This window comes from Cyprinus carpio, chromosome A18, assembly GCF_018340385.1.
Source record: "Cyprinus carpio isolate SPL01 chromosome A18, ASM1834038v1, whole genome shotgun sequence".
Taxonomy (NCBI): Eukaryota; Metazoa; Chordata; class Actinopteri; order Cypriniformes; family Cyprinidae; genus Cyprinus; species Cyprinus carpio.
Window position 1 is genome coordinate 22523653 of NC_056589.1, and position 12535 is coordinate 22536187.

The 12535-nt window shown below is 35.3% G+C and overlaps 1 protein-coding gene across 4 annotated transcripts in view; it reads right to left on the reverse strand.

The window, feature by feature from the left end:
* Positions 1-12535, reverse strand: part of LOC109109916 (cadherin-13-like) — a 283438-nt gene that overhangs the window by 186624 nt on the left and 84279 nt on the right. For all 4 annotated transcript variants that reach the window (XM_042775469.1, XM_042775468.1, XM_042775471.1 and 1 more), the window contains exon 2: positions 11640-11760. In XM_042775469.1, the coding sequence (XP_042631403.1) occupies positions 11640-11760 (121 nt within the window). The remainder of the gene's footprint in view (positions 1-11639; positions 11761-12535) is intronic.

A 12535-nucleotide genomic window follows, 5' to 3' on the forward strand; every position in this document is an offset into this window, starting at 1 on the left:
TTTTCTCCTCAGAAAAAAGCAGTCTGTATGCCAAGTCTCTTGTGGTTTCTTTTGTTGTGTTGCAGTTTCTTTTTAGCATGTTAGACTGACCTCTCCTTGCACAGATACTTACAGGTACAGATAATTGTGAATAACTTGGAAACTGAATTGCAGCATTGGTTAATCCTGTGAGTGCTGACCTGACCTGTGTACGGTATACACGGTATACATGAATTTTAGTTCAAGTAAGAATTACTCTTAACGTCCCCATGATATCAAAATTGAAGTTTTTTTTTGTATGAATATGTTTGCCTTAAGGTTATCTATGACCTAGTTTGCTCCAAAACAATGACAAAATTCACATTTGGATAAAATAAGCATTCAAAACTTACAGTCTCTCACTTCCGGCATTATGAATCAACGATTTTGATGAAACCTCCCTGCGCTTCAGCTTCTCATCAAACTTCCAATCAAATGCTCTCTAGTATCCGAAGCATCCCACCCCCTACACTATAAATAGACGCTGAAGCTGCGGCTGAAATTGCTCACTTGTTCACAAAATTACTATTTTCTGTATAGTGAATGGCACATAGTGCGCTACATGGGAATAGGGAATGATTCAGACAGTAAACATGCTTTCGATTGGGGTGAAAGAAGTCTGGTTTCTCACTGTGTCACGCGAACCGTGGCAGTGCCCACACAGTCTGCTCTGGTCCAGAGACACAATAGCACAGAGAGGATCATATGCGTGAATTGGCACAGACCACAAAACATATCGGACCCATTTGAAATCTACACAGAATGCAATATTTTACAGCGATATGGATGAGATTAGGAGGGGAAATGGTTAGACAAACAGCACTAACAAGTAGAAGAGATAACACCGGTGCCCGGCACCAACATAAGTCTCTTAAGCTCACCAATGCCGCAAGTATTTAATCAAAAATACTATAAAATAGTAATATTGGAAAATATTATTGCACTTTAAAATAACAGTTTTATATTTGAATTTATTTTAAAATGTAATTTATGTGATAGCAACGCAGCAGGCATTATTCCAGTCTTCAATGTCACATGATCTTTTATAAATTATTCTAATATGCTGATTTGGTGCAAATTTTTTTATTGTTGTTCAGTTATTATTAATGTTGACTGGAACTGAAGACTGGAATAATGGCTGCATAAAATTCAGATTTGCCATCAAAGGAATAAATTACATTTTAAAATATACTACATTAGAAAACAGGTCTTTAAATTATTTAACAATATTAGTGTTTTTACTGTATTTTTGTTTAAATAAGTGCAGCCTTGGGGAACACAAGAGACTTATTTCATAAAAAATTCTATCTTCTTTCATTAAACTTAAAAAAAATAAATAATATGTAAGTTGTGTGACTGGTTGTGTTTATTTATTTAAAGATTCTATCTTCTTTCAAAAAAAAAAAAAAAAAAAAAAAAAAAAAACCTTTTTTAAATGGCACCTATAGAAATGATTCAATGTATTTTATTCATATATGATTTATTATACACTTAAGGACGCTTAATTTCCTCTTCAAAAAGAAGCCAGCAACATAAAACGGATTCTGGATTTATTGTACAGCTGAAGAGGAAGAGTAAAATCTTCTCCCAAGCTCAAGGGCTTATTTTTATTCAATTACATATAAAGTTTTTACCCTGAGGTCTGCATATGGTTTAATGATCACAGTCTAAAGTTGTTGTTAACAGTTTAATGGAAATCATTTGTATATACAGTGCAGTCTAATATTAAATCACATATGGTAGTTCGGTTAAATAGCATGTGGCATAACACAAAGGTGTTAAAATAAAAAAAAATAATAATAATAATTCAACAATCAGATCACAGACAGTCACTATTTAAATTTTTTAGTACTAAAAAGCCAATTCTTCCTGTTGCACAGCACTTATTCAAATTTATGGCAAATAAGCCTCGAATTCCAAGAGCTCATTAAAATGTATAAGTTTGCCGCTGACCTTTTAGGCAGCAGAGATGTAGCAGATTCTACTCTAATGGTTCGGTTTTCTAGTTAATTTGAACAGGCGACTGTCGAACACCAGAGAGCATTAATTCCGACAGTTTATATCAGTGTGAATCATGCGTCATTCTTTAAAGTCTCCTTCAAAGCTGCAATTACCTGTTACTAATTGATGAACACACACTTTGGTGAATGGATGCATTTGAATAAAACATTTTTGGGCTATTTTCTTCTACACTGTTGTTAACGTTGTTTCTCAGTCCAGCCAGATTCACCACCAATTTGCATCAGAAATGAAATTTCCACAGCCAAAGTAGGTTAGCGAGTGGAGTGGGGCCATTTTGCATAGCGCCATTCGCCTCGGTGGAGGAGAGATCAAATGGCAGTCACTGTGCCCGGAGCAGACAGGGAGCAGCTGCCAGTACGTTGCCCACCCCCCTTAGGCCACCTTCTTCTCAGTGGTGTCCTAGAACTAAAGCCCATATCATCCCTCCACTTCAAGCCTGCCTAGCTTGCTGACATCCTGGAATTTATGGGTCAGTGCTCAGGCAGGAGACCAGCAGGAACTACATTCAAACGAATGAGAAGAACAAGTTCTAATAAGGGGAATTTCACACAGGAAACATCTCAAAGAGCTTTTAACCACCTAGCTTACAGAAAGTAGGGATGTCAAAACATGTTAAACCACTCCTGCTACAAAAAACAAAAACAAACAAAAAACTTCTTAAATGTGTCCTATGTTGGTTTAAGATGGTCTTATATGCTTAAACTGATCTACCTGTCAAGTCAGGTCGGGTGATGTTTAGCTGGGCAGCCAGCTGTTCACTCAGCCTAACCAGCTGAAAAGTGGCAAGCTTCATCGTTATTACTAGATATATATACACCTTTTATTTCTTTTTTTTTTCTTTATTTACAGACACCGAAATCACAGCTTTGATTTAGTCATTAAGCTTTATTTAATATGCAGTTAATTAATAACATTTATTTAATAAATCAATACTAATTAAAAAATAACATTAACTAAAAATTGCATATAAACATTAAAATTGCACCTAAGGCAATTTGCATACTTTTTACATAATTTCAAACTGTTTATTAATATAACTATACCAATTTGTTGAAATAAACACTTAAACACTGGCTGTAAAAAAAAAATAAAATAAAATAAAATTATGACAGATTTATTCAAACACAAATTAAACAATTAGAACAACAGGTTAAGTAAAAGTGAATGTAATATAATGCATTTATTTATCAAAATGATCCAGTCTACAGTATTTATTTCCTAGCTAATTAATGGTTTACGGAAACTCAATGGCTTTCCTGAGGTAAAGCTAGCATTACAAGGTTTACAAGCTGTATTGACATATTTATGCTACTCAAACACTGACTGAATGATTACATGAGACGTGATACATTTCAGTAAGTTACCGTTTATTTCAAAATTAACAAAGCGTCAAGCTTATTTACGATTATTAGATGGTAGGCATGCCGTAAATATTCAATTGCAGCATCAATTGAAAACAGCATAGATTAAAAGAACTCTGTTCATCAAAATGAAAATCCATTAAAAAAGAAAAATCAATATTGTTAACCCAGCCCTAGCATCCACATATCTGACAGATTTACCTTTTGTAGTTTATCAATGTTGTGTAGATGCCACAGACGCTGTCAAAACCTGCCATTGAGAAAACGCTAATAAAACATCAGTTTCTCCAAAACCCAAAATTCAGTACTGAAAACCCTTTCCAACCATTAGGCCATTTCCTAAAGCTCTTTTTATGACATCTTTACCCCTAACCCCTCTACAGCTCTCTGTGCCCTACACTTAGTTCAAAGTCAGGACAGCTTGCATTGAGGGTCATGTCTGCAAGTGTGCACCGGTTCGCCTGAGGTCCTCTCTCCCTTTCTCTCTCTCACACTACACACGCCTCATCTGGCTGACCCCTCTCTTTACTGAAGAGAAACACTCTCCCTAGCACTGAAACAACTGCACTGTAATTACCGTCATTTGTCAAGCGTATGCCTGATTTATAGTCAATTAAAAATACCCCAAAAAATGACAGTGGGCCTTGTTGTATGTGGGCCGTGTGATTAATGTTGTACAATTACAGCTGTGAGAGTGGCATGAGCTAGAGAAAGCCGTGTCGAGAGACACAAAGATTTCGCTGCATGGCTTAAAACAGAGATTAGATTACTATGAAAAAAAGCTTCTTTTGAACCACATAACATACTTGTTTTTGGAAGGGAAAAAAAATTGTGATATATTGCGATACTATATTGTGATCCTTTAATGAAGCAGTCACTTTATTTACAGTTTTCTGTTCAATTAAAACTTTAAATTCGGTTTTGGCATTTCAAAAAAAAACAAAAACAAAACATATAAATACATAAATAAAAATTACTGAGGGAAAGTGAACCCCAGACAGACTGATCTCATTCAGTTTACATTTTCATAATGACTAGCTCATCTTATCCTCAAAATAAAACATTTTATTTGTTAGATAATAAGATAAAGGTGCACAGCATCAGGTTGAAGATTTCTTCAGCAAGCTACCATCATCACTTACCTCTACGATCACATACAATAAATTGATATTATTTGGCCATGGAGTGAACTGTCATTTCACAGCCAGTAAAAAAAAAAAAAAAAAAAAAAAAAAAAAAACGGCTTACAGTAAAGTGTGTTTATGTGCCTTTGACACGCATGGAAACACTTATGAACTCACAGATCTTGAGGCTACACCTCAGTTCAATTTATTTAAAACCAGTAAGCAATGCAGAAGGCTGAGTGCACTTAAGATGGAAAAATGATAAAGTCAAGCACAACACAATGGAGGAAGTCTGAGGTCCTTCCAGGAAGAGGTACTCAGAGCTAATAATCAGTGCCAGGCCTGAACAGATATATTATTGTATGGACTCAGAGCTGAGGAAGTGTCTGAACACTATTGTGACGACAGCCAATCAAGACTGTAACTCAAAGATTTACTGTCATATGGGACAGTCTGAATTCGGACTGAGGAATGAGGCTGGTGCAAGTTTCTGGCCTGGTTTTGCATGATGTAATGATGAGCAAGAGGGAAGTAAATGTATGAATTGCCAATGGGGAGTTAGAATCTGGTGGAAAACGTCCAGAATAAAGCAATGAACACATTTACATTATGAAGAATTCAAACTAGAAAAGTTTTGAATTATGAAATTATCAAATTTAGGTATTTAAGAGTTTTAATTACAGTAGCTATGATCAGTATTTTCAGTTATTATATGTATATAAAAATTATAGAAAAAAAATGAATTAAACATTCATTCTTATTTAGTACGTTTTATAAAAAAATTTTTATATATATATATATATATATATATATATATAGAATTATGAAATATAATATTAATATATATATATATATATTTCTTATGTGATTATGGGACAATTTTTCAAAGAGGTAAAGTTTTGCAAGGAAAACATCTAGATGAAGTGATTTATAGTGCAATGAGAAAAGGATAAATTGTCCAGTCTTCAGGCTGTGACTCAATACTCGCCGGTGTCACCTTCTACTTTGATATGTGATCTCTCTGATCTGCGTTGGGTGATATTCTAATTTCCCAGCGGCAGAGGAGTTTGGAGCCTAGCAGATTTTGTATTTTTGGCGCGACCTGCTGCGGGATAATAAGTGTGTGAAATTGGAGCTGGTGTTGAATTAACGGTGAGGGGCTCTGGGAGAAGAAAAGATCAATCTCATTGGCTTTCATAAAATTGCATTCCATTTTTCCTCCTTCATTATGGTGTGGGACGAGGAGAATGGAGATACCTATACAGTGAGTATCCAGAGAAATGAGAGCACTCCACTTTATTTGATTTTCGTTTTAGTAATATAAAAACGATATCCCATTCGAGAGAAGGTCGCACTTCTGTTAGCGCTGACTCTTATTGGCAAGTGCTCCTGAAAATGACTTTACTCCTAATTTAGGTGCACAATTTGATAGGATGGAAAAAGTAATTATATTTTATTTTGATTTATCTCTGGACTAACATCTCGGTTTTCATGTCGTCACAATCTAATTTACAAAGGTAATTTACACACATACACACACACACACACACACACACACACACCATTCAAATGTTTGTGATCAGTAAGATTTTTAATGTCTGTTATGCTCATCATGGCTGCATTTACTTGATAAAAAAAGTAATATTGTGAAATATTATTAAAATTTTAAATAACTATTCTATTTTAATAATCCAGATCCTTCAGAAATCATTATGCTGATTTATTATCAATTTTGGAAATAGTTGTGCTGCTTTTTTTCTTTCTTTCTTTTTTTTTCGGTGATAATTTTTCAGAATTATTTGATGAATAAAAAGTTAAAAATAACCACATTTATTCATAATAGAAATATTTTGTTACAATATAAGTACTTTACTACCAGTTTTTTAACAATGTAGCATCCTTGCAGAATAAAAGTACTAATTTCTTTAAAAAAAAAAGTACTGACCCCAAGCTTTTGAACGGTAGTGCATATTGTTACAAAAGACTTATATTTTGAAGGAATGACACTGAATACTGTAATAATGGCTGATTACATTTTTGAACAGGTATATTATTATTATTATTTAAAACACAGTTGTAGTCCAAAAATGCATTTGCAAGAACTGTGCACTCATATGTTCCAAAATACAAATTACAGTTAAAATATATTTCCAAGCTTATTTCAGTGCACCTTCATATGCATTTAGATTTGTATGCATGTTTGCAGTCTTTCTGATAGTTAAATTATTTAATTTTGTTGACCTAGGACTCTCAGGTGGTTAGCGTTGACCACCTCTAGACTGCTTCCATCTGCATAATTACTGAGCAGGCATGGCCAAACAGGAGGAGAGGAGAGCAGTGTATTTACATAAATCTGCATATGTCACCTGCACAGCTGACTGCCTCTGACACCAGTGATGAGTCACCAGCCACACGCCTAAAAACACTAACTCACACTCACACACACACACACACACACACACACACACACACACACACACACACACACACACACACACACACACACACACACACACACACACAAACACACACACAGCAAATGTATTCAGCATACAGACAGTATGACTGTGCTCATTAGAACCTCTCCACTGCTGTATGATGCACTTAAAACCACACTTCTATCAGAACATGAAGGGTTAGGTTTCATTTTATGGCTAGAATGAAGTGTACTGCCCTACTGAATTTAGTCCAAGTTATTTTAACCATGGTCCCCACAAACTGATGCAATTTTGTGGTGTAAATATGTCAAAATTCTTCTGTCTCATAATCCTATAACACTAGAATCTACTGATTCAATTCACTTTATTACTGGACTGTGAATATGATTAAGCATTCAAAAGTAAATATTCACATACCCATTCTTATATTTGAAAAGGCACTAATATGCATAATTTCAGCTTTTAAAAATGCACAAATCTTTATTGAATCTTTAATATAATATAAATATATAATTAAATAATTAAAATAAATTAATAAAATAATATTGGTAACACTATTTTTCACTGTCCTTGTAACATGTTACATGTACTTACTATAGTAATAACAGTAAAGTAAATGATGCATAATTATATGAAACAAACCTGTTACATGTACTTACTATAGTAATAACAGTAAAGTAAATGATGCATAATTATATGAAACAAAACCCTAATCAAAACACATCTGGCATGCTAATCAATGCCAATCAAGTCTTTGGATCATTAGAAAATCACAGGCAGGTGACTTTGATCAGGGTTGGAGCTAAACTCTGCAGCGCATTGGACCTCCAGGGCAAGATTTGAGGAAGGGGGCCATAGACCAACTCGGTAACAATTTATTGCTTTTTTTTATGTTACAAATGTTACATGTACTTACTATTATCCCAACAATTAATTATGCATACTTGCATGCAAGTAACCCTAAGTCAAACCCAAATCCTAACCCTAACCATATAAATACATGTAGTTAATTAATATTACTCAGTACTTATATGTATAATTACACCGTAACAAGGACACCTTAAAATAAAGTGTAACCCCAAACTCTAATCCTAACCATTTTGTAAGTTTGTTGTTAATTAATATTGCGCAGTACTTAAATGTACAGCTACTCTGTAACAAGGACACCTTAAAATAAAGTGTAACCAATATATTTGATAAATTATATATTACAATAATATAATATTATCGTGTGATACTATAGGTAAAGTGAAAGAGAAATGACATGTGGCCGAGTATGTGGACACATATTTGGATTATGTGCTCTGCATTTAACCCACTCAATTGCAAACACAAACTAGTGAATACACACCTGGAGCAGTGAGCAGCCATGTGCTGCAGCGCCCACGAAGCAGTTGGGGGTTTGGTGCCTTGCTCTAGGGTCTCACATCAGTCATGGTATTGAAGGTGGAAGAGAAAGCTGGTTATTCACTCCCACCACCGACAATTCCTGCCGGACCTGAGACTCAAACCCACAACCTTTGGGTTACAAGTCCAACTCTCTAACCATTAGGGCACGACTGCCCAGATTGGGCAGACTGGGCAGACTGGGCATGCTGTTCAAGCTCGATCACAATTTTTAAAATATTGAAGTTTTTTTTTTCTTTCTTTCTTTCTTTCTTTCTTTCTTTTTTTTTTTTTTTTTAGAGAAAACACTTTTTCTCATTTTTTAGAGAAAACACTTTTATTCAGCATTTAATTTACCAAAAGTGCTAGTAAAGACAATTCTAAAGATTTCTTTTTCAAATAAATGTTATTTTAAACTTCTAAAATATTAAGCCGCACAATCATTTTTTTAATGCTGATCATAATAAAAAAACGTTTCTTGAGCACCAATATTACTGTTGTTGAGCATAAGAAACTTTTCCCAAAAAAAAAAAAACAACAACAACACCTACCCAAACACCTGAACAGTAGTGTGTGTGTATACACACACACACAAACCTACATATAAATATCTATAAATATGAATGAGTTCGCCCTGGCCACTTTTTCTTGTGTAGCAGCTGTACTACCTGCAAGAGCATAGAGCTTACAGCAAATAAGCTGTGTACTTCTCTGACTGAATGATCACGCTTTTGCAAACATGCATGGTAATGCCATTGCTTATGTTTTGGTTTACTAGGAAAGTTATTTGCACATGTGTGCGAACTTGTGCACATAAGTGAGTGTGTCTGGTGTGTTGTGCTGTGCTGACAGCATATTCAGGGTAATAGAAGTGCACAGTGGTTACAGGGTGACTCAGTAAAGCGGAACTGAGCTCTGTCTCCACGGGCATGGATCGCTGGGTCCCTAGATGACAGAATGCCTCAGCGCCATTCCCAATCGAATAGAATAGAATAAATAGATTGAAACTCCAGGCGAGATTGGCCAGCTTGCTGAATTGGTGATAAAATATATATTTTTCTATTGGAAAAAGTGGTACTTCTCATTAAATGTTTGGCCTGATGACAGTGCTTTAACTCCGTTTCTTTGTCTGTCAGCATAATGGTGTTGAGTGGTGTTATTTGTCAGTGTAATCATGTTCTGTAGCTTAAGTAAATTGAAAATCAAAAGGAACAATCTTTTGTAAGGACTGCCGCCACTCTCACTGTTCTAATTACATGGATCAATGGCTCCCCCCAAACACAAAAACTTGGAACATAGTAGTAAAACCGGCTCCAAATCGGTGACTATGTGCAAACTCAACAGTCATGTCCAGTCACACACACAAACACAAGTGTTCACAAAAAACTCATCGTCACGCAAACTGCAGCATCTGCAGTACTTTCTTGGCAGAATACAGTGCCCATTCTTCCTCTTCTGGCTCTGCAACCTGTTGACACGACTGTCAATTTGGGAAGAGGAGACGGAAAATAATGGCACTTTGGCAGAGATGCCAGAATCCCACTGGGGCACAAAGCGGTGCCAGCTAGACATCACTGCCGATCCCAGAGGAGTTGAAGAAAAGCTTGAAGACATTACTGTGCATCTCCGAGGGGAAACGGTCCAGTGAATTGTGAAAATCAAGAGGAACAGTTGTTTTTCTTTTTTGAACGAGGACTGACAATCATCGCAAGACTCCACAAGATCCCACACAGCCTGATTAGCCAATCAAATCATTCCCACTGTTCTGTTAAAATACAAATCTTTCAGGATTTCTTTTAGGTGACACTGGAATTTACAGCCTAAATGACTGGAATTTACAGCCTTAGATGCTCTTCAAAATTACATTGATAAAGGTTAATTATTAGGTATTAAACATGATAATGTTCTAAATTGCTCCTCATTACTAAAATATAAATAATGGCTATTACTTTCATAGTTCAATATTTAGTAGTGGACTTCTGAGTCACAAATGGTAGAACAATCAGTCTATAGATCAATTGGTAGAATGATCGATCAATAGATAGAACGAATGATCGAGCAATAGATAGAACAAACAAACAATGTTTGGATGGATAGATGGACAAGTGGATTAGCTGTTTAAGCATAGTACATCGATTTCAAGCAGTTCAACACATTCAGACTATTTTGTGGACCGGTTATGAATATCAAGCTTGGCTATACTCCTCCACTACTATCTCTCATGACTTCTTGCCAGGTTTTCACAATCGGGGATCGGTGATGTACAAGTACCTCACACTTATATTCCATCCTGCAGTGAAGCCACTGTCTGCCTGCTCTCACTGCAGCACTGACCTCTGCAGCATGTTTGGTTCCCTGTCTAATTATTATTCGCATGCAGTACAGGACCTCTGGACATCTCTGAGGTGAACGCCACATAGTGGATTGCATTTATTTTTATTTTTTCCATTTATTCTATTCATTTCTCATGTTAGGCTTGAGGGGTGGGTGGGTTACAACTCCACCAGGCAACACATTGTTTATGATTTATCTTAAAAAGTGATTAATATGTTGTTGCTCTCAAAACACTCATGGTGCTGCCTTTTTCATGCAAGGCAGTGTACGAGTATCCTGTGGGGACGTACATGCTTAATGTGTAATTAGACTGTAATTTCATTAATCACTCTGATTCTCAGGGATCTCAGGAGAGTTTCATTGTGTGAATGTGGAGACCTGGGTGGAAACGACTCCTTTATTAGCAGTTCTCACTTTCTGCTTTCCTTTTTCTGCTGTCATCGTTCCTGTCTTGCGACTGTTGGCCATTCGAAAGTTTTTTTGATAATCTGTCCTAACTGCCTCTGAAAAATATGATGCAGACAGAAAATGTCTGGATGGCGGCATCGTCTGCCAGAATCTTGACATGAATTTTTATGTAGAAAGTTCTAAGCAGCTGCAGCCGTTACAAGCAGCAGCCACTGGAAGAGACTGGAATCACAAAGGCTTTGTAAACATCCTCACAATCAAACAGAATAATTTACCAGATCGTTTTGATGTTTTGTTTGGACTCTAATTCCTTTTTTTTTTTTTTTTTTTATAAACGGAAAAGTATTGTGCATGATAATGAGAATAATGAACAATCAACATTCGCCCACGGCCCTTGAGAACTGATCTTTCTCCAGCTGGCGTACACAGCCAGGTGAGTGAAAGAGAGAAAGTGAGAGGCAAGAGAAAGCCAAAAAAAAAAAAAAAAAAACAATTCCACTACCAAACCTGCACCTTCTCATTCACCGATAATGACATCATAGCCGTACCTTGCAGCAGAGGGATGTCTTTGAGGAACCCTCCACTGTACTCCACCCGGTACTCCTTCTCCTGAAATCCCGGTACACATTCAGCCTTCTCTTCCTCTTTCTGCGATCCAGTGCATACAACCTGAAACAGAAAGATTTCCATTTAATTACTGAATACAGTTGACAATTTTTACATTTCTTAGATCAATAAATCTACTTATGTATACTATTTTTACCAATATTTAAATAATTGCATTTAGATTTGTATTAAAATTTAAACCCCAATTAAAACCGCACCCACAACTAAAAAAGTAATCAAGATCAATTGTTAACACTTCTAAAATACATAAATTATTCATTTAATAAACATTTATTTAATAAATATAGTATTTGAAATCAAAGTAATAATAGCACAGATTATACACTGTATTAAGTTGATTTTACATGGTATTTAATTAATTTTTCAAGCAAAAGTGTGAGTACATTTTAATTATTTGAAGTTAGTTCAATCCTTTCTCCTAGAACTTACTGATGAGCCAAAAAGTCAAGAACAGTCTTCAAGAAGAAACAATCATTTTTTACTCTGTCTCCGCCAGCATTTTTTTTAAAAGTTTCCAGCCACCACCAGCGATTTTGATGGTTTTTTTTAAATTTTGTTTGATTGCATTATAATTTTGTTTTGTTGTTTTTTTATTTTGAAATAAACACCAATAAAGATCAGAGCCTCTACTTTATAAAAAAAATAAAATATAATTTATAAAAATCTGTTTTATTCTAGCTTAAAGCATTCTTTTTTTTTTTTTTTTATCAACACTTGAATACAGGTAGGTTTCATAAAAATTGCATCATTTTGAGCAAAAAGGTGAAGAAAATCAATTTTTATCAAAAACTACACCTGGATAATGTTCAGCATGATT